This window comes from Trypanosoma brucei, chromosome 8, assembly GCF_000210295.1.
Source record: "Trypanosoma brucei gambiense DAL972 chromosome 8, complete sequence".
In the NCBI taxonomy this organism is placed as follows: Eukaryota; Euglenozoa; class Kinetoplastea; order Trypanosomatida; family Trypanosomatidae; genus Trypanosoma; species Trypanosoma brucei.
The window spans coordinates 424,434-448,114 of NC_026741.1; the positions used below are offsets into that span (position 1 = coordinate 424,434).

At 47.2% G+C, this 23,681-nt stretch overlaps 11 protein-coding genes across 11 annotated transcripts; all 11 read right to left on the reverse strand.

Annotated features, from left to right (window-relative positions):
• Window positions 1-716: 716 nt before the first annotated feature.
• TbgDal_VIII1360 (hypothetical protein, conserved) lies at window positions 717-2,480 on the reverse strand (the record flags this gene model as incomplete). Its single annotated transcript, XM_011777161.1, has 1 exon — window positions 717-2,480. One exon carries the CDS (start codon window positions 2,478-2,480, stop codon window positions 717-719), a length of 1,764 nt encoding a protein of 587 aa, XP_011775463.1.
• A 658-nt stretch (window positions 2,481-3,138) lies between these two features.
• On the reverse strand, window positions 3,139-3,513 carry TbgDal_VIII1370 (hypothetical protein, conserved; the record flags this gene model as incomplete). The annotated part of the gene is made up of 1 exon (XM_011777162.1): window positions 3,139-3,513. The coding sequence occupies one exon, from the start codon at window positions 3,511-3,513 to the stop codon at window positions 3,139-3,141; it is 375 nt and encodes a 124-aa protein (XP_011775464.1).
• A 630-nt stretch (window positions 3,514-4,143) lies between these two features.
• TbgDal_VIII1380 (hypothetical protein, unlikely) lies at window positions 4,144-4,263 on the reverse strand (the record flags this gene model as incomplete). Its single annotated transcript, XM_011777163.1, has 1 exon — window positions 4,144-4,263. The coding sequence occupies one exon, from the start codon at window positions 4,261-4,263 to the stop codon at window positions 4,144-4,146; it is 120 nt and encodes a 39-aa protein (XP_011775465.1).
• Window positions 4,264-6,392: 2,129 nt separating this feature from the next.
• On the reverse strand, window positions 6,393-7,967 carry TbgDal_VIII1390 (hypothetical protein, conserved; the record flags this gene model as incomplete). Its single annotated transcript, XM_011777164.1, has 1 exon — window positions 6,393-7,967. The coding sequence occupies one exon, from the start codon at window positions 7,965-7,967 to the stop codon at window positions 6,393-6,395; it is 1,575 nt and encodes a 524-aa protein (XP_011775466.1).
• Window positions 7,968-8,398: 431 nt separating this feature from the next.
• On the reverse strand, window positions 8,399-8,764 carry TbgDal_VIII1400 (hypothetical protein, unlikely; the record flags this gene model as incomplete). Its single annotated transcript, XM_011777165.1, has 1 exon — window positions 8,399-8,764. The coding sequence occupies one exon, from the start codon at window positions 8,762-8,764 to the stop codon at window positions 8,399-8,401; it is 366 nt and encodes a 121-aa protein (XP_011775467.1).
• Window positions 8,765-10,842: 2,078 nt separating this feature from the next.
• Window positions 10,843-13,182, reverse strand: TbgDal_VIII1410 (protein kinase, putative; the record flags this gene model as incomplete). The annotated part of the gene is made up of 1 exon (XM_011777166.1): window positions 10,843-13,182. One exon carries the CDS (start codon window positions 13,180-13,182, stop codon window positions 10,843-10,845), a length of 2,340 nt encoding a protein of 779 aa, XP_011775468.1.
• A 2,420-nt stretch (window positions 13,183-15,602) lies between these two features.
• TbgDal_VIII1420 (hypothetical protein, conserved) lies at window positions 15,603-16,073 on the reverse strand (the record flags this gene model as incomplete). The annotated part of the gene is made up of 1 exon (XM_011777167.1): window positions 15,603-16,073. The coding sequence occupies one exon, from the start codon at window positions 16,071-16,073 to the stop codon at window positions 15,603-15,605; it is 471 nt and encodes a 156-aa protein (XP_011775469.1).
• Window positions 16,074-16,674: 601 nt separating this feature from the next.
• On the reverse strand, window positions 16,675-18,567 carry TbgDal_VIII1430 (hypothetical protein, conserved; the record flags this gene model as incomplete). Its single annotated transcript, XM_011777168.1, has 1 exon — window positions 16,675-18,567. The coding sequence occupies one exon, from the start codon at window positions 18,565-18,567 to the stop codon at window positions 16,675-16,677; it is 1,893 nt and encodes a 630-aa protein (XP_011775470.1).
• Window positions 18,568-18,606: 39 nt separating this feature from the next.
• Window positions 18,607-19,545, reverse strand: TbgDal_VIII1440 (rhomboid-like protein, putative; the record flags this gene model as incomplete). Its single annotated transcript, XM_011777169.1, has 1 exon — window positions 18,607-19,545. The coding sequence occupies one exon, from the start codon at window positions 19,543-19,545 to the stop codon at window positions 18,607-18,609; it is 939 nt and encodes a 312-aa protein (XP_011775471.1).
• Window positions 19,546-19,967: 422 nt separating this feature from the next.
• On the reverse strand, window positions 19,968-21,197 carry TbgDal_VIII1450 (nonspecific lipid-transfer protein, putative; the record flags this gene model as incomplete). Its single annotated transcript, XM_011777170.1, has 1 exon — window positions 19,968-21,197. The coding sequence occupies one exon, from the start codon at window positions 21,195-21,197 to the stop codon at window positions 19,968-19,970; it is 1,230 nt and encodes a 409-aa protein (XP_011775472.1).
• Window positions 21,198-21,499: 302 nt separating this feature from the next.
• Window positions 21,500-23,173, reverse strand: TbgDal_VIII1460 (tRNA-methyl transferase, putative; the record flags this gene model as incomplete). The annotated part of the gene is made up of 1 exon (XM_011777171.1): window positions 21,500-23,173. One exon carries the CDS (start codon window positions 23,171-23,173, stop codon window positions 21,500-21,502), a length of 1,674 nt encoding a protein of 557 aa, XP_011775473.1.
• Window positions 23,174-23,681: the final 508 nt, after the last annotated feature.

The window sequence follows — 23,681 nt, forward strand, 5'->3', positions numbered from 1 at the left end:
TGCCGTTTCATCCTGCCAACCACGCGGGGCGCTCGTGAGGAAATTCATATATGTATTTTTTAGTTTTGTTTGGGAAATATATATCCATATATGAACGTATGTGAAAATGTATATCGTGAAAAGGTAGAGTGGCCGCAGTGCACAACAACAAACATCTTGGCCCGTCTAGCAGACGGTAAAACCATAAAAACACAGGCGAACAATATGTTCGCCCCCACTCCCCCCAAACACCTCCCCTGCTTATCAGAGCTTAGTACGGTGACACGTGTTATAAGCACCCATGGAGGCGATTGAGCAGCGAAGGAAGTGACCAAAGCGCAGAAGCAAAAAAACAAAAAGAGAAGCCATCACGTTCCAGTAACAGCGGTGGGCAGCAGAAAATACAGTCTCAGAACTACGGTGCTTCCCACCCCTCCACTCCTCCGCACCTTCCCCCAGCTGCTTTCACCCAGTAGAGGCTCTGCCACATAACAGGGGCGAGGCCGTAGACCAGCGGCGTCACGCATTGAGTTCAAAAAAATAATAATAATAATAATATTATTATTATTATTTTTTCACCCTTCGCCGATTCCAGCTCTCTTACCTGTTTACCCTAAACATCCGTCACTACAACCCACCTCTTCTTCGCTATTACGATTATTATTATTTTCTCTTACTTCCCCATCAACACCAGCGGTAGATGCTCCAGCTGATATAAATGTTGTTACCATCGTTTGCTAGTGTGTGGGAGTCTTCGCCATCTTCCGCACGGGTTGGGCATTCATCAACTCCACTGGATGAATTGTGCCGCTGTTGTTTCCAGCTGACAGCAACGCTGTGCGTGCTGCCTTCGACATCTCGAAGTTTCGCAGCAGTGCTGCCCTGCAAACCGCAGACTCTCCACAGAAGGCTTGTGCGAGCAACCAGTCACGTGGGGCATTATTCCCTGTTCGTGTGAGGGCTGCCGTAGCGCGGTACAGAACCGCTACACTCGCGAACACCTCGGCGACGTACTGAGCGGTAGTGCGTATGAACGCCGCATCGCGACGGCGCTCCCCCTCTCGAAGGAGCTTCAAAAAGGTCGCAACATCCCCCTCCAGCTCGTTGGCGCTTAGACGGAGGTACACATGAGGCGAAACGAGCCGCGGGACGTCTGACGGCGCGCTTATCGCGCGCATGAAAAGCGAAGACCCGATGCCTTTGCTAACCGACCCGGCAGCGCCCTGCAGACCACTTTCAGTATGCAAAAGTAACGGTGCGATGTATCTCTGGTGCTGTAAGCTGCCACGAAACGAGAGAGCTGCAAGTATCTGAGATTCGTCACGCAGCATCCGCACAGCATACGCATAGTCTATAAGTCGGTCTGGTTTAGAGGCATGCGGCACACTGCCCTGTGGGTCCAGCTGTAGTACGCCGTTAATTACCTCACGTGTCAGCTGGAGAGCCGTTGCAAGCGCCTGGCCGGCGTACGTGCTGACAGCAACACATTCTGCCAACGGTGGATGTCGTGCGTCGCCCACCTCATTCTCTTTACTGTCGACAGGATTTGTGTCCTTTGCCAGTTGGCTTGGGTCATCCGCACTGCAACCTACTACAAAGGATGTCAGAGCGTCTATGCCATAGCGGCTGCAAGCCATGGCCGCCAAAGCCTTCTGTACGAACGGGTTGCGTATAAGTAAGGCGTCGTGACGCACTGCGTGGGTAGCATGCAGAGCACATATCTCTAGCAGCCGGTCTATCATCCCACTGCTGGCGGCCGCCGCGAGAAGGTTGTGTTCTGCCGTGAAGGCGTCCACAGCGGCAGCTGAGTTGGAGACTATTGCCGCCTCAGCACCACTCAATGTTACAGTGCACAGTCCGCCAGTTGCAGGGCTAACACTGATATGTCCGCCTGCCTGCTGCATTGGGAGCGACAAAAGTAGCGGTTCGCGGTTGCTTGCCGTGCCCTTCACCTGATCTTCCTTTCCGCACTCCTGAGAGGCGAGGAGTTGCATGGTTTTGGGTATTGAGCCAGGTGCGGCAATGGCGATAAACGAGCCGTGCAGCACCACTTTGCGGCCCAGTTCATTAGATCCATCGCTGCCGAGGGCCACGCGGACGTGGTCCAGTGAATTTGGTGGGGCGCGCCATTCAGTGGCGGCTGTGCCAGCATCAACAGGCCACATCACGGGATGTGCAGACCGCTTTGTTGCGGTACGCACGGCGTCACACCTCTCGCGCAGGAGCGACCGCTGCGATGGCGCTGTAACCGGAGACTTTGCAGTGGTAAGCTCAGCCGCCTTCCCTGAGGATTTTTCTACATCGCTAGCGTTAACCTTGACGCCATCTGTATTATCATCTTTTTTTGTTGCTGCGGGCCCAATGCCATTGTTATCATTGGTATCGGTGATGGCCGGCTCCGCGCCGAAGTGCTGGAAAAGCAGGACATCTACCAACCGCCCCTGCGTGAGAAGCGCCGCCACAAAGTCTGGGCGGGCACGAAGAAAGAAACCTCGGCGCATCCCAGTAAACAACAACAATAACAACAATACAGGACTTAAAGTTAGTAGTGTTGTGCCCGACGATGACAATTTACCCTAAGCTTATTTCCCACTACACCCGTTACTCAGCCTAGGTTTGGTTCACCCACTTAAACCCGGGCGGTGCTTTTCTTTGGCTGTGCGTATTTATAAGATCATCCATCCATACAAGGAACAAAACAGCAAAAAACGAAGTGAAGGAGAAACAATATAATAAATTTCAGGAAATGAAAGTTTCCGCACGAAACGGAAAAGAAGGCCCACCACGGCGTAGAGCAGCGGTCACATAATGCGCTGAGTGTTCCCTTCACCGTGAACTGTCTGCCTGTGCCGGCTACCTTAAATAGGGATCGGATTGGTTGGCGTCGTCACACTTTGCATACGTAAACGTAGCACCTGCGCTTATTTCATCGTCTTTCCCTTTTCCTTCAGCGGAGTTGGACAGGCAACGCCGGAAAACAAAGTGGATAAATAAATAAGGGGATAGAAAGGGAGAAAATAGGTGAGGACGGGCACACACGAAACACCCACATATGTTTATATATATATATATATATATGTATTACGTTCCACCATTTTCTAGCTCCTTTTTTTTCTTATCTTTCCCCTCTCCCTCAGCCACACATACTCCAAATCTCATTTAGATATCATCAGTAAGATCCAACTTCACTTTCCCGTCAACTGCGTTATCAAAGGCAGGCATACCGAGGTACGGGCAGCCAGCGCAACGAAAGGCATCCCCCTTCGCGCAGTTCCCGCAGCCTCCTGGTGGCATGGCGCCCATCACTTGACTTCCACCGGCCTCCAACTGCCGCTCCAACTCGGCTCGGCCGCAGGTGCAGTTCTTACAAGCCCGGCGCCGTGTCGCACAGTCCAACTTTTCAACCGTACTTTTGGCCTCACGATCCTCAGCTGTAAGCAAATCATCCTCATCAATTGGTCGTCGTGTTTTGAGACTGAAGGCCTGTGTGGAGTTGGCGGCGTTGTGGGATGTTGATGGAGCGGGGGATGACATTCTCACGAGACAGTTCCTTCCAGTGGATTACCGCTCGGCTGCCAACGTTGCTGCTGAATTGACTTCTTGCCTTTACTTTTATATAATTCTTCTTTTTTTTTTTTCAATGCTAATTTCCCCTCCCCTCTAATTACACGAGAGTTTGCACTAGTACTTCGTCAACCACGTACGACGCTATTTGTAAGAAAAATATCCGAGTTTCAAGACTAGAACTGTATTATTATTATTATTATTATTATTTTTTGCGGTGTATGTGTTTGAACACAATGTGCCACGATCTGTGTTGAAGGGTCCACATTAAAAAACAATAATGACAACAAGGGATGAAAGAGGTGAACAAAAAAAAATCCGTATATTCAGTCAAGCTGCAGTGGCATTTAAATGAAGCACTGTTGTGTTCAAACACATCATCACTAAAACACGAAACATCTTTTTTTTTTTTAAAAAAATAAAGGGATGTTGTGAGGCAGAACCACGAACGCGAGTGGCGCATGTGAACAAAATTTGAGGAACTCTGATTTAGGAAGGGCAACAAAGTAAACACAATAACAAAATGGGAAATGCTTCTCTAAAGGCATGCCGACACATGCGCTTTTGTCGCTACTCACGTAGCGGGATGTAAAGAGCAGCTCAGATTGCGCTATGGGAGTGATTAAACAAATAAACACACAAACACACAAAAAGCCACACGAAAAAAAAAAAGAAAGGCAAGGAGACAATGAAAAATGTGTAAATCATTCGCTCCTCCATCCTTCTTTTTTTTTTTTTACAAAAAAAAAATTATTTTTATTTTCCTTCCCAGACTAATCTCAAACTTTTCAACCCACCACTCGTCCTCTTCTTCCCTTTCCTTTTCTTAACCACACATTTATCTATTTATTCCGCACCACCTCATTATTTCACATCTCCCTATTTGTGAAGCCACCTTTTTTTTTTTAAAAAAAAAACATTAATGGAGAACTAAGGGAGCCAGCGACACTGCTAAAATATAAGTGCATAAGTACAACTGCGTATAGTCGTGCGAAGAAAAAAAAAGAAAAAAAAACACACACATGTCAATTGGGAGACGGGCCAAAAAAAAAAAAAAGGAAAGAAGCAGGAAAAATAAAAAACATAAAATATAAAACACAAAACATAAAACAGAAAAGAAGAAAAAGAAACAATGAAAGGCACAACTGATGAAGGATGAACAGCGCACTTCACGATAAGAAAGGAGAGGAATATCCCATTAAGAGATGAAAGAGGAAACAAATACAGCACTGTTTATCATAACACCTTTTCCACACCGTCCTATTACCCACTAAGATGCATTACAAACGCAAATAAATGAAAACGGATGAAGCGGGTAATTGAGGAACAAAAATGTCAATGATGGGCACTCAGATCAGCGCGTAGTGATGTAAACAGATCATACACACAAAGCAAGAACCAACGAGAACAGCAAAAAAAAAAAAAAAGAACACGAGTATATATATATATATATGTATGTATGTTAGGCAATCCACCTTTCGCTGGTAAAAAACCTTTTTTCCCTCTCTCTCTCTCTCTCTCTCTCTCTCTCTCTCTCTCTCTCTGCGTCTTTTTTGTTTTTTTGTTCCTCCACGTAGCTTCATCAAGTGTTTTAAAAGCATTTTTTTTGTTTTTATCTCCTTTTCCTCCCATAATTTCACATCGCAGATATGTGGCTGATGCAAAATTCCACCACACTTTCGACAAGTTCCCTTCCGTATGCTCACAAACTTTCTGTCGCTTTGTGACTTTACTCTCTTAAATTAAAACAATTCTTTATGCAAGTGCCCACCCTTGACGTTGCCTTAGCTGTATGCCTTTCCTGTCAATTTTTTTCTTTTTGTTGACCTGCCGCCTTCTTTGTTACCCTTTTGTTGCATTTTTCCTTAACATTTCAACGTTTCACTCCGGTTTTTCTTTCTTTTTCGTTTACTTCTTGACCCCTTTTCTTTGACTGTTGTTGTTGTTGTTGTTGTCGTTTCTCTCCCCTTCTTTACTTCTCCGATCATCAACGCATTTTTCTTCTTTTTTATTTTATTTTATTATTTTGCCTTACGGAAATTACACCACAGGTGGAGGAACACACAATGAACAAACTTATCAAACAGTAAATGGCCCTAAAAAGAAATATTTGGATAATCGCTGCACATTTAAGGATTACGCCTTCCCTGTCATTTTTTTCTCTTTTTTTAATTTTTTGACCTGCCGCCATCTTCCACGCGAAACGCATCGCGGAATTCCCTTCGTTTGTTTTCTCTCACATATGTGACATATATTTTTCTCTTTATTTTATTTTTGTTATTTTTAAATGATGAATTGACAGCGATGTTGCATAGTGTGAAGTAAATGGATCAGTACCCAACGCGCAACTCATCCCCCACTTCATCAGGGACGAAGTTGCGTAAATAATTGAATAACAAAAGTAAAAAAAAAAAAAGGACAACAAACTACCTTCCGCTCCAACGTTTGAAAAAGATAAGAAAAAAAAAATTAAAAAGTGACGAAAAAAAAAAAAAGAGCCGTGTTGTGAGCCTCTTCATTCACCCACTCCGATAATCATGAGATGAACAGAAAACAAGAGACCAAACAAACAACAATAATAACAATAATAGTAATAAAACAACAGGGGAAACTGGTCTCTCGGAACAGAAAACACCAATCCAACAACGCTAATTAAACAAAAAGGAGTTAAATATCGTGGAGTAAATTAGAATCAAAAAAAAAAACTCGAAGATCATGGATAGTAGTAATAGTAATAATGATAATAGTAAAATATAACAAAAAAATCTATTGTTCATAATATATATATATATATATATATATTTCCTTCCTTCTGATCTCTTGGTTTCTCTCTTTTTTTTTTTCCACGATCAGGACTGCTGTGTTGCGTATGGATGGCACATACGCACCTCCGGTCCCAAAGAAATTCCCTCCGCAAAGTCCAGCACCCCAACCTCTTCTCCCTCTGCAAATTGATACGGTGCTGTTTGAATGCTTGGTCTGGCGTAATATTCCTCCACACACTCTTTTTCCCTTTCTTTATTACCTTCAACTCCATCTTCCAAACTTGTTGTTAATGCTACTGCCGACGTTACCGGTGTTGGTGATAACAAACCGCTTGTCATGACCCCACTGTTGGTTATTGGCCGCTCTCTCCGTCGTATCACTCCACAATGCTTGTAGAGATCCACAATTAATTCACCGCAGCTAATTTCATTTCCATGTGGCCGCCCACCCACCCATTCATAAAGCCGCGGGTGAATGTAACTAAGCATCAGGGCGGAATTCGTGTCCAGAGGGCGCCCAACGTTTTCGTTGATAAACTCACGGAGAAGGCGCTTGCGTTGCGGAGTCCACTCAAAACCTTTCAATCGGCGCACGGCAAAACGGCGGTAGCACCACTTCTCGTCGTGCCGCCCAAAGAGACGACGACTCGCTTCTACCAGCTGAACACAATTGTGTCGCACGTGACCATTAACATCAGGCGCATTGACATCAATGTTGTCAATGGCCTCCATAATAACCGCCCCACGCCTCGGTCGTCGCTCAAACAGTGACTGTCCTTCACCCATGATTCCTGCTGAGAGAGGCCTAGTCAACAACATACCACCGTACTCCGCTTTTACGCTGTCAGCAATGTTGCCATCAACACTATTATTGTTACTCCTGCTGCTACCATTATCACTGTTGTTACGGATGTCATACGCAAAGCTTGTTCGCCTCGAGCGCAACCGGTCAAAATGCGCAGGCTCCACTACAACAGCTACATGCGAGTATCGCAATGCTGCGGCACGCATACCACTGTAGACATACTGTGCAGCAGTTATCTTCGAGCTGATTTCTCCAGTTCCCATCATGAGGATGATGTCCCCTTCACGAAGTGTTGGCTCCACGAGGGACCATTCTTCAAGTGGGTGCTCCTCCAGTGGGCTGAAGAGACGTCCCACCGCCTCCTGCTGCCGCCACCACAAAGCGAGACACAATACCACATAACTACAACACCCCAAAATACACGCTGCTGCCACAATCAAACACTTTCTCCCGCGGCACTGGGAGCAAAATCGGTTCCATCCGCTACGGAATGGGCGTAACACACTGAAACGTCCTAGTTGCTGTTGCTGTTGTTGCTGTTGTTTTGAGTGTTGATGCTGATGCTGATGTGTTTGATGTTGCGTTTGCGAATGGTGATGCTGCTGTTTGTGATGGTAATGATGTGGTTGATACTGTGACTGTGTCTGTGAATGATGCTGATGCTGCTTCTGATGTGTTAAGGGGAACGAGTTTGTGGCAAATGGTGCGATCGATGGGCGCAGTAACGCGTTTTGTGAACAACCTAAATGGATGAAACGACGGCTGTCGACGCGTGGCGCGTGGAAAAACAAACCCCGTATGCCCCATCGCCGCTGCCGCTGGATGAACAACCCCATCACCTCTACACTATGCATCGAACCCTTTCTTCTATATTTATTTCCTCCTCCACTTCCACTTCCACTTCCACCTCCACCTCCACTCCTTTTTCTTTTTCTTTTTTTCTATAAATAAGTAAAAAAGTAAATATATTAATAAATGTATCCCCCTGTTACCTCTCACTTACCCTTCTTTGCACTGACACCCCGCTAACGTGTGGCGCTTCACCGATTAAAACACTAGCCGATGTTTAGCTGTGAGTAGCGTTGATATGATGCCGCGTATGCGTACGTACGTGTGTTTTGTGTGCGAGTGTGTATTATTATTATTATTTTTTTTTTCTTTTGGGGGATGGGTGAAGGAAGGGATGGAACTAACAAAAATAAAGCAAACAAAAGTAAACCAACTCAAGTAAAGGGGGAAATAAAATAAAAATAAATATGGAACCGAGTGAAGGTCCCCCAGGGCGCTACGAATATTTGATAGAGAGACAAAAACAAGAAAAAAAGAGAGAAGAGCACATGAACAAAACAAAAAAACAGAGGAAAGGAAAAAAAAACAAATGCTCCGTTTGACAGATTAATGCAAAGTGACAGAGGACAAACAGCTTTAAAAGAACACTAAAGAAGATCAGTAGCAACAGTAACTGAAAGAGAAAAGAAAGAAAAAAAACAAGGGCAAACGCAAATAAAAGAGTTCCTCCTTGTACTTTACTAATTAAGTTATTTTTCGCCTCCCCGCCTGCGGTGGTGGTGGCCGGAAAGAGGGAAAAAGAGGAGAAAAAAAGAAAGAATGACGTGCCTTTTGCCACGCAACTGCCGCACACCGGTACCATTGTGAGAAGCGGAAACGAAAGGACGACGGCATTCGGTCAAGTCATTTTGAAGAGGGAGCGAAGGGGAGGGGGAGAAATTAATAAAGGAAAAAAAAAAGAAAAGGGAACATATCGCTTGTGCCCCGTCGCTTCACCAGCAATTATATGCGAATATATATATATATATATATTATAATTACAATAATACGTGAAGGGGAAAGGGAGATAAAACGAAGAGACAGAAGGAATCCGCGTTCATTGAACGGCTCGCCGGTGCTACACATGTTTCCGCAAACCCCCCCCCCCAAAGTAAATATCACAAAGAAAGCAAAACTGCAGGAGATCAATGAAAAAAAACAACAACTGAAGACTATCGATGAAAACGTGTGACTCTCAGCACACGGCAATCATGTCACTACTGCTTAGCGAAGGAAAAGGTGAACGGGGCGTCTCCGTTTTATCACCGATGAAAAGCGTGTGGATGGAGCGCGGGTGAAATGAATAACCACAAAAAACTAGAAAAAAAAGACTTTTTTTTTCCGGAGGAGGGGGGAGTTGGAGACAAAAAGGCACATTTGTTGTCGCAGAAGCGGTTCTGGTTCCTTTATGTCAGGCCTCGTTAGATTTTAAATCACACATTTTCTCTTTACCAACCGTATATCCCTCTTACCTCAGCTCTACCGCACATATATCATATACAACACACATGTACATGTATGCCAATAAGAGATAGGGGGATATGATACGTGCATGATGGGAAATTTAGCTAAAGGGGCAACAGGATCAATTAAAGAGGACAAAAATAAAAAAAGAAAAAAAAAAAGAATAAGGGCGGTCTCCCTCATGGAAAGTAAATGCACCGTCCCCCCAACACCAGTGGATGGTTGGCGCAGTTTTGTGCCCTCGACGATAACAACGAGTAGTGTGACGTGTTAAAAGCAACGCAAAACAAAACAAAACAAAACAAAACAAAGAGAGAGAGAGAGAGAGATGACTGACCAAACTGAAGGAGATGCAATAAATATCAAAGGAAAGCGGAGAATTCCGCAAACCGAAGCACTTCGCCCCCCGCCTCCCTCCCTTTCTTCCCTCTTTGCCTTTCGTGTAATCCCCATTTCACATTTCTGTTCCATATTAACTTTTCTCCAAGCCCCTCTCCTCTCCTCACCTCCCCCACAAAAAAATATAATATAATATATATATATATATATGTACATATATATATTTAACCTTTAACTCAGTCGCCATTTTCCCCATCCATCTGCTTTTCCTCAAGTCCATGCCGCGCCTTCACAGAGAAGTGAGTAAAACAAGGAACATAAGAAGAGCCCAAAAGCCTCGTAATAGGTTTGAGCATTCGCACACATGACGTAAATAAATAAATATATGTGTACATATATATGTAAAGCAAAGAGAGAGAGAGAAAGTCAACGACGCGAACGAAGCAAAATAAACATAAGGAAGAAAGAAGGGTAGCTGCGCATCGCACATTTACATGCACACCCACGGTGTCGAAACAATAAAAGCAACAACACTCAAAACAAAGGTAAAAAAGAAAAAAGAAGAAATATAGAGGGAGAAATACACATGGATTAAGAAAAATATGGAAGGGAAAGATGACTGATGGGTGGCTTGTAAAGACAAGATAGTGTCTTTTACATTCTACTTCGCCACCTTTCCCCTAAAGGAGGTGGAAATCACACATAAGGACGCACATGCGCAGTAGAATGACCCCGATTGCACATAATAAACCCTCAAGTGTTAACGCAACAGAGTTCAACACCGGAGATGAAGGGTAACTAGCAAGTTATACTGAGTTCTCCCTTTCTCCCCTCCCCACGCACACATATATGCCTGTTGAAGCTCGTCTATGACGAACCAAAAGTACAGAATTCAATCTGTACGGCACCATTTTCCCCTGCTCATCTTGAACACGAGTAGTGGTAACTCTCATTATATAACCAACTGTTTAGCCTGAACTGCTTCCCACTAACTTGGGCTTTACAACTCAACGCGGCAATTTACCCTAGACATGCGTACATAAAATACCGCACAAGGTAAATGATTTGTTTTTTTCTAACTGTGTCTTTACGCCCTTTTCAGCGCTTTTGAAGGTTTGAGCACCCCACTGTATGAAGTTCTAAATACGCCTCAATCGAAAAGGTCGTCGTCCACTGTCTGAAGAATGGGTGACTGAGTAGCTCCCGTGCGGTGGGACGGCGCCGAGGTTCGGGGTCCATGCAGGAATGAATAAAGTCCAGAAATGCGTCACTGAGAGGCATATCTCGGGGGAAACGGCGGAGATCCAACGGCTCTTCCATACGGTGAATCGTTACAAATGGGTCCGCGCAGTCCGTGAGGTCAACGGGGTATTGTCCAACAGCGAACTCCGCCAGCGTCATGCCAACCGCCCAGATGTCGCTTAGCTTCCCGTGAGGCCTTCCCCGCTGTCGTTCGGGGCTCATATACTTACTTGTTCCGGAGCATTGCGGATCATCTCCAGTGGCTGCACCGCTTTCACTAGCGGACGCAACTCCCACGAGGGGTGGTGATTCGTAGCCACTGCCCGTGTGAATTCCGTTTATGCTGTGCCCATAACCGTTACCACTCATGTTGCTGGCGGCATCGCTCTCAAACCCGTTGTCAACACTACCACGTTTGTTGTTAACGCGTGGGTTGCAGCGCCTTTCCTCGCACGAGTCGTCTCTGCTTTTAATTTTGACGTCAGCACCAGTGTCACCACTCGCGATAAAGTCTGCTGGGAAGTGGGGAAGCGACACAACACTTTCCTCTTCCCCTGTGCATCGAGAGGATAACCCAAAATCACCAAGTTTCACTATTCCTCTGTTGTTGATTAGGACGTTACCAGGTTTAATGTCACGGTGGACGAAACCCCTGCTGTGCATATGTTCCACACCGCGCAGAAGCTGCTCGCCCACCACGGCAACGAGCCTCTCAGGTACTGAAACCACTTTTCGCTCATCCTTCGCATCCACTTCACTTTCCCTCATTTCCTTTTCCTCGGTCATGCACACCGCCCCATCGCCATTGTGACGATTGCTACGATTACGTCGCCTCGCACCATGCGTGCCACCGTTTTGGTTCTGCCACTTTTTTGTCCTACTAGCGCCCGCACTAACGACTTGACAGTTCACATCGTTGCCGGTACTTACACCGTTAGACACGTCGTTATCCGTGACATAACCACCGAGTAATCTCTGCAACCGGTCCAGACCGCCGTAGTGCATGTATTCCATCACAAAGTCGAGTGCCATTTCTTCTTTATTAAAGAACGCGTTGTACACCTTTACCATGAATGGGTTCCGGTAAGCCATATGAAGTGTTTGGAGCTCACGCAAAACAAAGCGGTGAAGCTGTCGGATGTAAGGCGATGCCCGCACACTGTGCGTACGGCAAATGTTCATATGTTCCCATCCATAAATCATCGAGGAGAGGTCAATGCGTTTGACGGCGAGCAACTTCCCAGTGGGATAATGTTCTGCCATGTACACGTTTGCCGACGCCCCCTCACCCACAATTGACTTTAGTTTGACATCACTGTACTTTACAGCGGTAAGACCAGGTTCATTGCTGCTGCTGGAGTCGGCGTTGTTGGGGGGGAGCACGGAGGGTGACGGGAGATTAAAGCTTGGCATGACGTACGTGTGCGTTGCGCTATCACCACCAGCGGCAGCAAATGTGGGTCGCGGTGTGGTAAACCCCGAAGTTTTGGCGTTATGGGCATTTAGCGAATATGTGATGGGGCTGTATGGCGTGTCGAGGCTAGTAGACAGTAGCGTAAAAGAGTTGTTGGACAGTGGTTCCGTCGTTAACGAAAGCTTTGGCTTCAGGAGCGCCCCGGGTACTGAGCGACGACCGTGTGAGCCCAATGGGGCCGGGGAAACTTCCCCTCCGTGAATCCCAAGATTTGCATTGAGTTGCAAGACACTTTCCATAGTGAGACACCCATCACCAGAAACAATAAAGGGACCAACATGTAGATGCTGACCATCATCGGACAGCGATATCCACTGCGCCCGCGGGTGGTGACCAAAAAAGTCTTCTGGAGCCAACATATTGAGTGAAGCCACCGAGGCACCAGCAGCGGTGCTGCACGCGGAACGGTTCAGTAAAGGTGGGCGCAACTGCTGAAACCGGTCCCGTTTGGGTGTAACAGTGCTGGAAGCATGGGCTGTGAGCTGTAAACTGGAGGGAATGTGAAGTGGCTCTGTAGGGGGAAGCAATGACGGTGGAGTTAAGGAGAAGAGGGGCGGCGGCCGCTGCTTCACTTGCCGTCCTATTGCTGTTGCGGAGAGCACACCGTTGCAGCAACTGGGCGACTCCTCCGGGTTGCTCGTGACGTTGTGTAACTGAGCACTAGTGCACGAATATATATTTCCGGGTATACTTCCATCTACCGTAGCAGTTTTATGGTACATTTGAATGTGTCTTCTTCTGCCCGCTATTCCGTGCCGAGGCCGAAAGGTATCGGATAACCAAACTTGGTGAATGAAAGAATCACGCCCACTGCGTATATATATATATATTCTAAGATATTTCCTTCGTTTCTCTCCACCCGTGAGCGCGTGTGCGTCCTTGCACCACGCCTCCCTTTCCTTGCCTTCGACTTTCCCCGTGTCTTCCTCTGTATAATCCCTCAAATACACTTTTCTAATTCAGTTTTTTTTTTCTGCTCTCCTCGGAGATTACAGTGGGTCCAGAGGTTAGATAGAAAAAAGGAGAGAAATGGAATGACATCCAATCAGAGAAGAAGAAGGAGGAGGGTGAGGGGAGGAGGGATATGTATGTCGCAAACAATCTCGACTTAAAGGATGACAACAAACCCGAAAAAACAACACAACAACGAAAACAACGCCACTGGATAACACAGCAGTCGGCGGACGCTTATGGTACACTTTGAGTCAAGAAGGACGAGGAGGTGGATAACGAAAATAATCAAATCAACATCATCTTCCCCCCTTTTTTTTCTCGCTACCTTTCTTTCCATATTTCTCCGTCACCGTGCATTACCGTTGTCATTTTCGTCGTATGTAGTTTCGTATTAAAAAAAAAAAAAGACACCCCTTTCATGGCATCCTTCCTTGTGTCTCACTCTTTAATTTACTGTCTTTCTTTTCTTTTCTCTTTTTCAGTTGCTGTTCAATTTCCCATCGTTACGATCATTCATTAATATGCGCTGCCAGCCCCGGCTGCAGTTCTTGTAGACACACACAGACAAAAAAAAAAAAAGGAATAAAGAAAAAAAAAAACAGAGATTATGGGATAATTGTGTAAAAACACCGCGCTGAATATCATTGTCTAACAAGATTTTCCATATTCTTATTTCTTCACCGATGTCCACACACTCTTTCCCCACTTCTTCCCGCTGTTGTACAACCGTTGCGCATTCAACGAAGTAAAGTTAAAAATATGTGAGGGTTGAGAGAAGGGAAAAGAGATGAGGGTTGAAGAAACCACATGCACACAAACTCCCACGTGTGTGCATACATTAGGTGTGTAGTAGATGTGTACATATAAATGCGTACAAGTACATGCAACTACATACATACATGTACATATATGCATATATATGTATATATGTATATAAATATTTATTTATATACACTTGTTTGTGTGATTGTTGACCAAACTTCCTGTTTCATGGCATTACCACACGCCCTTGAGAGGTGCTGCGGCGCCGGAATATGTAGCCTCCTTTTTTGCCTCCCATTCACTCACTCATTCATTCAATCATTTTTTTTTCTCGTGCATTTTGCTCATTGTCTTTTGTCACGCGGCAGAACCCCAGGGCTCATGTGAAAGACGAAACCAAAGGAATTAAAAGCGTAAGTTATAAAATGATAGAATGAGGTGTGGGGAGGGAAAAAGGGATTTTTTTTTTTTAAAAGGGGAGAAAGTGCCAAAGAGCAAAGTGAACAACACCAAGAGAAATAATAATAATAATAATTATTATTTTTTAAGACTCACACAAACAGGGTACAGTTTCCAACGGCCTCAATAAAAAAAGAGTGCGTGGATAAGGGGGAAAAAGAGATATTGAACAGGGGAAGAAATAAATAGGAAAGAAAAAAAAACAAAAGTAGATCAGGATGAAAACATTTCCCTTGAAATATATTTGTGTTGACAAATCCAGAAGATGATATAAACCCCCTCACAACACCCATTACCCATTTCGGCCTTTTACAACAGCACACAAAATTAGGCAGTAAATTCCCCGTTTCGAGCCCCCCAAAAATGCGTTTCGGCCCCTCAACTCCCGGTTGTGAATGTCGTGGTAATAACGATAAAAATATTGAAATAATAATGAAAATCAAAGTAGTTATGAATTAAATATACCTACGCTCGCTCTCTTCCTCTTCCTCTTCCTTTCCCTCTCCCTCCCTTTTCATCATTTCTATATTTTGATCACTTACTGAATAGTTCTTTTTTTTTTTTTTTGAAGTCTGAACAATGGGTTGCCAGTTCAATCGGCATAATATAATTTCGGGTTTGGTATCAACTTGGCAGTTACGTTACCATCACCCCAAATCTTCTCCGTTTCATCACTATTTTATTTTTCCCCCTTCTTGATTTCTGTATGTTTACATTATTTACCATATTCGCACCACCTCATCCGCTACGTAAGTCACAGATGTGTCTGCTGCCTCTAAGTACCTTTAATCGTGTTTATACATTTGATGAATTCATTTACAGTTGTACATAACTTCACATTACCTCGGAGAAAAATAAAATTAATACAAAAGAAAAAAGACAGTTGTACATCCGTACATATATTTAATATATATATATATATATATATATATGCCTGTTCACTTATACGCATCTGTACACCGAAATGTCAGCGGAGCAGGCGACAACCCGGAGTAAAGAACTGCATCCTACTGGCATCCGGCACTATACGCCAGGAGCCAATATTAATACTGCGGAACTCTTGGCAGCAGGCACACGGGGCACAGCAACAGAAGACACAGAAAAAGTCACCAATAATATTCCCAGATGTGCCAGTACGCTTGCGGAGGTTGTAACGTGTGAACCAGCGGGCGCATGGACAAAGGAGAACCATGAGGCAATGCGGCCAAACGGAACACACATCGCCCAAACTCGACGCATATGTTTTGCACAAGATACAAGGTGAACAGAATAAACAGTTGAAGATGCAGAGAAGTGCGTTGGCAAAATCAGGGGCGCCGCAGCAGGGCGCCAATCGCCAAAACTCCCAAACGAATCCGGCGGTACCATTCCAGCCGCATTGGTCAAAGCCAATGATACCGAGGAACCCCGTACGGTTAATCTCAGCGCAAAGAGACATGACTTTGGAAAAGAAGTGCGCGCTTAATTCCCCTTAGTTGAAAAAAAAAAGGGGGAAAAATAACTGAATGTTGGCGCCGCGGCAATATTGTGAGGCCCTTCTTAGCGGGTGCTCTTTCACCCTTTTGTATCTACTTGGGGTACAAATGGGCAAAGTGTTGTTAGATGTCTGTCCACTTCGCAACCTCAAAACGTTTAGTCAAGCCTTCGCCACAAAAAGGCTATGCAGGCAATAGTGATAACTTTTGTTTTTTCGATAGCTTGTCTGCAGATGAGAAGGTGTGGGGGTGGTTACGGGATGTACAAGGTAGAGTATGGCAGTAGACGAAATACAACTTGACGAAGAAGCAACCAAACATCACGGCAAAATACGTGTAAAGTTACCCATAAAGAAGGGAAGTAAAATACCAAGAATAATTTATACGGTGGACCACATAGAAAGAAGAATTATATGTAGGGTTGTAGTGACGAGAGAACCCGTTGCGGCACGTAGCAAAACTGACGAAAGGGAAGAACATATGAACAATTAAGCGTACATGCAAACAACGACAAGGGTCATATGTGTATACATGTACTACTACATAGGCCTTGCCTTTCCATCACTAACGCCGTAACTTCCCCACCTGAAGGTCGAAGGGATCGAGTGTCATGAGGGAGCATAGAAATGAGGTGAGTTGAAGCACCTTCGCAGTCCCATGCATGGGTTCCTCGCCGCGTTGCTTTCGTACCCGCGGGGGAGTTGCGAGTGGCGATACGCCATGAAGTTGACTCCCTACAGTGTTTTGCCACTTTGAGTACTGACATTCTCCCGCACAAGATTCGGCGCTGAGCATCGACCGCACAACAAATCGCATGGACACACTGTGGATGAGCTCCGACATGAACACCTTCAACAACATCACAGCAACAAGGACAAGCAGCAACAGCAATGGAGCGTTTCTAAAGAGTGCGTGAGCGATAGGCGAAAAACTCCACAGAAGGAGTGCGGCGTATGGGACCGGAACAAACCCCGTCCGTCGAACATATTTGGGGAAAAAACCATCGCTCGGCCGCAGCAGTTTGCGCAAATCCTGAGAGTCGTACAGCGCACTATCCACACAGCAGGCTCGGATATGCGTGAGTCGCCACAGCACCGTTTCCGCAGCCATATCGATAAGGGTGAGTTGCGTGAAACTTCGGTAGACGCTAAGAGAAATACCATTGAACTTCGCCACGAAGAGATGCTTCGTAAAATCCACTGCTACTTCCGACAGAAGTACAAAAAGTGTATCGGCAAAATCCAGACCACAGAAGCGTTCGTGCATGTGCTGCATAACCATAACAAGTACAAACAAAAGGAACTTCACGCGCTCAATTGCGTCTGCTGCCGCTACAGAGTACAATGACTCCCTGTTGTGTTTTTTGTACACAGCCCCCTTAAGTTCACTCAAGCTGCTGCTGACGATGAGAGTAAGAAGCAAATTCCCTTCCGAGTTAACTGCAACGTTGAGAGTTACAACAGAGAGCAGCAGTACAACAGCATGAGCAGCGACACTCACCACAGCCACGACAGCGCTCAGCACAGGGAGCCACGTGGCGGCGAAGCGCTCACACTGCTCACCACAGGTTTGTGCGGCTCCCCGCCAATCCCCCACACACGCCGTGAGCACCTCCGTCGCCTCGTGCGAAAGCGCTGACAACAGCTTGTCTGCAACCTCCAAAATGTTGAAGACCATCATGAGCTTGATGAAAGAAGTGCGACGCACAGCATGATAGAGATACGCATAAAGCTCCACGGTCTTGAACGACAGGAGAGTGTAAGTAAGCACACCTACGACGATGAGCACCAAAGCCACTGCATCCCGCCGCTCAAAACGGTGCACACTAACGATCAACTTGAGTGGAAGAATCAGAAGCGACAGAAGATTCTCCACCATGCCAAGTATTGTGAGGGCAAAAAAGTACTCAATGTCAACGAACATATCGGGCATACGAACAAAGTGCCGAAGCTGCTTAACGAAGCCTATGTCCTGTTGCCCGCACATGGTGCTACCTTCGTGGCGTGAGGCATCGGGGCAGCGCTCCCGGTCTGACGGACCAAAGAGACTGCGCAGCAGCCGCGCTTGCATTTGGCAGGTAACCAACACCGGCTGGCGCGAGCCTCTAATGCTTTGGGAAAAAAGTGTTGGCCGCAGGAAGAGAGAAAAGGAGTAAAAAAGAGACAAGACGGTCATACAAGTGGCTTTGAGGACGCACACCTGAATGTCTGCAAGGATAGGAGTGATACAATCAAAAGGGATTGATTCCAAAAGCAGAGACACGTAACACCGGCCGCCGTGCACAATCACACATACCTTCCCCTGTGCATTCATATGACGAGAATGCAACTCAAACCCCGTAGGGAGCAGTGAGCAGTCTCGTTCGAGACGTAGCCACGTGTAAACAGATGATCCGAAGAAGGTGGTGCGGCAACAAACATACAGGATCCGACACGGAGGGTGGAACAATAAAGCCATTCTTTCCTCCCTCTTCGCCGTTCAACAACATCTAGGAACTCACACTACAGCAGCATCGTGCTGGGTTGCAGCGGTGTCTGCCGTTGTCTGTTGGATCCTGCTGCTGAGGGCAGCGAGCGCGATATTTCGACGACGTTGTGCCTCATCTTCTGTAGATCCCGGGAGTAACGCCCCGGCCGCAGCACCTTGAAGAACAGGTACCGCAACGGTGTCAGCGATGCCTCCAGACCCGCTTCCAGCGCGACTGCCATCCCCACTACCCTGTTGCCGTGGCGCTTTCGATACCATGCCGCAAAGCTTGAGTAAAGGTTCCAAAAGCACACTCAGGGGCACCACCGAGGGCGTGTTAAGAGCCGACTGCAGATACCAAGTCGTGAGAAGCCCAAGGAGCGCTGGAGTGAAAACGCTGCCCAAGAAAACTTTGGTTCCTCCAACATCGTTCTCTGTGATGCGGTGCTGCCCGCGAAAAAGCCAGTCAATTACGAGTGTAATTGCTAGTAACGCCGTTGGTACGTGCTGCCGCTGCACCTGGCGCGGAAGTTGGGACGGAAAAGCAGGAGACCTTGGCGAAACCCCCACCCACGGAACAAGAATGCCCGAAGCCGCAGGCCACACCCCACAGTAGCACTGAAGGAACCACGTGAATCCGACGTTGTACAGTAACGCGCTCAGTATGAGCAGTGTAAGGGAGGCAGACACAGTCGATGCAGCAATTAATCTCACCAGAGCTCGGGTCCCGATGATGCTCTCCACTGCCACACCGAAAGTTAGCATGTAAACCGCGCTGCAAACAGCCAGCACTATATTGGTCTCAACTACGACGTACGTGATTAGGTTCCAAGGGTAGCTTCTGGCAGAAAAAGTGTGGGCGGGGATGAAACCAAGCACGCGCGGAACCACGGTGGAAAAAGTACTGAGCAGAGCTGTTCCACACAGCACGGCGGCGACTGCTCCGCTAACTGCACCCTCACCAGCCATGCGACCGCGGCCGCTACGTCAAGTTATATGAAGCTTAAGATAGGAAAGTTCCTAAGAGTCTTTTCACGATGTTAAGAGCAAGAGGGAGGACGTGAAAGTAGAAGGAAGGACAACGACCGCACTGCCAAAGTAAGCGGGCGATAGAAAAGATAGAAAGTCACACTTGTTTTTCTTTTCGAATGCCGTTAATTGCTGACCTTTACTTGTCATATACACACCAAAATCCACTGATAGAGGAACAAAAAACCGGAAGCCACACGTGGGCAACGCTCGGAGAGGTAACTGTATCCACTATGATACAAAGGGAGAGACTACACTCGACATCACTGAGAGCGGAAGCATATTTAAATTTCTTTACTAAAGTGTCGCAATGAAGTCCAACATTGTAAACCAGAAAGGTGCAACAGAGCCTTACGGGTCCCCTACAAGTCACTAATCAAAATGGCAACGGAGGAGGCGGAGAAAATGCCACCATTTCCGTATACCAGGGCCCGCTTTGGTACCGGTGTAAGCTGGCGGTCCCCTGCCTCCTCAGAAAGCTGCGCTATAGCTTCAGTTATGTTGTACATCGCTGGAACTTCCCACGGGGCACCAAAGCACTGCAGCCCACCATGTGTGTTGATAGGGAACTTGGAAGGGTCCAATACGCCCCCGTTGTTGAGCATTTCGTTATAGGCTGTTTCCATGAATTCACCGCCCTTTCCCTCGGGGCACAGGCCAACCGCCTCAACAGCCTGAATCAAACAAATAGGAAAGCAGTCATACAAGCCAAAGAAGTGAATATCGCCCACGTTCAGATTAGCGGAGAGAAACGCATCCCGAGCAGCATGACGACAAGAGAAAATATCCGGCACGATGTCATCGCTGGAACCTGGTGGAAAAAGTGGACCAGACGCTTCTGCGACGCTGGCGATTATCGGCTTTGAGCCGCCTAGGTGCCGTTGCTCCTGTTTCCCCTGCGCAAAGTGTTCGGCGTAGTGCGCTTCGCCTGAAACAATGAGAGCCACGGCACCGTCCGCGCGTCGGGCACACTCTAGCAAATTCGTGACTGGCGCCACACAGCGGGAATGCAACACCTCATCAAGGGTGTAGGCTTTCTGGCACATTGCCTCGGGATGCCTCTCAGCCATTTTGCTCATCAGCACGGGTACCATGGCTAGCTGCTCACGTTTCAAGCCATAGCGACTCATGTACCACTGAGCATAGCGGTCATAACCATGTGGAATGCACGGCTCTGGCAGCCCGCTTCTCCGCAGCGATGCATTGGAGCGCTCTGCAAACGCGCCACTTCCCATGCTCAACACGGCATCCGCGGCAATGACAGCAACCGTCTCTGCGCATCGAGTCCGCACCAAATCCACGGCCATCCCAAGAGCCGTAATAGGACCTGCCCCGCCCGTGTCGACGGTGCGAACTATAAACTTTCCCTTCGTGGGGAATAGGCCAGCCACTGTGGCTATGTGGTGTGCTTGCATGAACTGTGGGCTTGCCAACGAGGGCACCGCGATGAGAGCTTGCAAGTCACACTGCTTCATGTTTGCATCAACCAGGGCACATTTGAGAGCGGATGCAGCAAGTTCGTCGACTGACTTATGCAGCTTACCAATACCCGTGCGACCGACACCGACAATGCGCACAACCTGAGATGCCATGAGTCGTTGAAGGCTAGTATCTTAGTCTGTTATTACCTTTTCAGCTGCTTTCGTAGGGATACCAGGGTGCCAGAATGAAACGAGAACTTGCGCACCGCACAAAAAATATCGTCCCCCCAAGTTGTAACCAAGTTCCCACACTACCAGAGATACCGAACAGCCCACCTCCCCCCAAAAAAAATTTCGAACCGCCCCAACGCAATCTTTCAATTAACACCATTATCATACTTTTGCCTCGGCACAAGCACGTGTATATGACTCCCCCATGTATTTACCTACAGCACTTTAACACCGTCCCCACGCTAAATAATCCAACCACTGGCTACCACATACCACGAAGCAGAATGCACAGCGGAGCTCACAGACAGCGTAACTGGATTAATGGGGCAGTACCCAACCAGCGTCTGCCCGGCGGTGGCAGCTCGGACCGGCGTGTCAAACTCAACGACTGCGAAGTTGACGCTCGTTCCACCAGCGAACTCTTGGACCTCGCATGCGCGAAACCGTAGCACTGCCGGATGCAGAGGGTCCTGGTGCCGTGTACAGCAAGAACATCGCAGACACACCTCTTCCCCTTCCTCTCCATGCCGCGGTGATCTCGATGGTGGGAATGCCAGAGACAACATCAGCAGCTGCGTCATACGTAGTGGAAGTACAACATCGCTCAACTTGACAAGTGTGTTATACAGAAGTGGGTGGTTCCATCGATTCACTAGCCACACATTTCGCAGGTACCGAATGCAGCAGTTTTCCCCACACTTCTCATACCCATGGATGGGTGACACCTCTTTCCGTTGCACGTAGTAACATCTCGGGGACCCGCTATTCCCGACTGCACCGCGTATCCGCTGTCCAACTGTGAGGTAATGAGCTGGCAGCAATGTCCGATCTTGCCTTCTTACAGTTCCTGGAATGTTGAGTTGGTCAGCCGCTATTATTTGCTCCGTTTCGGCATCCAGATATTTTGTCTCTTCATCCGCGTGAACACCTTTTCCACCGGACTCTTCTGGAGCCGATGCCATGTACTCCGTGAGGAAGGCACCGAATCCACCACCCTTCCCTGCCTTTCGCTTATATCGTTCACCTACAAAGCACAACCCCGTACTTGTCTTCTTTGCACTGACACGTGTCAGACCAAGATGGGAAGCAACTACTCGAACATCCGCCTTGCGTTGGAATACATGACCTAATGGAAAAATCACGTTCGACAGCTGCAGCCGCGAGAGACGTGACAAAAACAGTGTTTGATCGTTGAGATCTTGCCCTGCAGTGAACGGGCGTGCAATGACACGTGTATATCTACCGTTCCCCGACTCACTTGCCGCAGCTGAACAAAATACGGTGTCTGCTAGAGAAATGGTACGCGCGTAGTGGCCCGTTGCGACATATTGGGCTCGTCCTGACGTATGCAATGCGTGAAGAAGTGCACCAAACTTTATCTCCGAATTGCACAGGACATCAACGTTGAGCGTGTTGCCGCGTGCGTAAGAATTCAGCATTCGATCAAAACACGACGTTACGTAGTGGGAGCTAAAGTTGAACAGTGGAAGAGCTTCACTCTCTGACAGCAAACCCGCAAAGCGCGCCACTTCAGCAGCGTCGTGGTAATCTTGCTCCGCAGCCTCACACCATCTACGCCGCTGATTCCCTCCAATATTCTCACACGTATCACTCGCACTGCCATCAGAGCCCTCGCTCACATCGTCCCAGTTTTTCATGAAGAGAGGGAAGTAATGCACTGCAGTGGTAGGGTTTTGTTGCATCGGAGTTGTTGCACTACTTTGAGTGATGTCTGCCCATGCCCGCCGCTTCACGATGGCGTCCATCACGGTGTCTAATGGGAGGGGACGCGGTGACCGCCAGAGCGCTTCCACGTCTCGCCATGTACTTACGCAACGACATAGGAAAAGCGCAGCGACGGCACTGTCTACTCCACCTGACAGCGCGACAGCTACCCTCACCGCCTGGGACGTCATGCACCAAATCGTGCTCCTTTCCCTTTGTTGCTTGCGTATAGCAGAAAACACCACCAAATGCTACGCTATGAAGCCGATGTGAACATGAAGGCCTTCTTTGCGGCCTGCCCTTGAGATAAAAACACCACGTTGCCTTCAAACGTAATTAGGGGGAAAAAGAAGGAAAGCGGGAGGTACAAGAGAATGGTGGATACCCAGAATGGGTGGAAAATAGCAGTACAAAGAGATAGGAGGAGCCGACGGGTATGAAAAGGACTAACAAACGCGCTGCAAGCAAACAGAATAAAACAGCAAAGACACACGCAATTGTGGTCGAAGGAGGTAAGCAAAAAAGTCATTTGGTTGTGGAACCGCGTACGGCCTCTTCCCCAACACGGGGAAAACGGAAGGAGGTATGGGGCCAATTTGAGGAACAGACAGACAAGAATGGTAAGGGGCTATATATATATATATATATATATATAGCGAAGGGACGGCGCACCTATGCCACTGCCGTTCTATTTTTTCT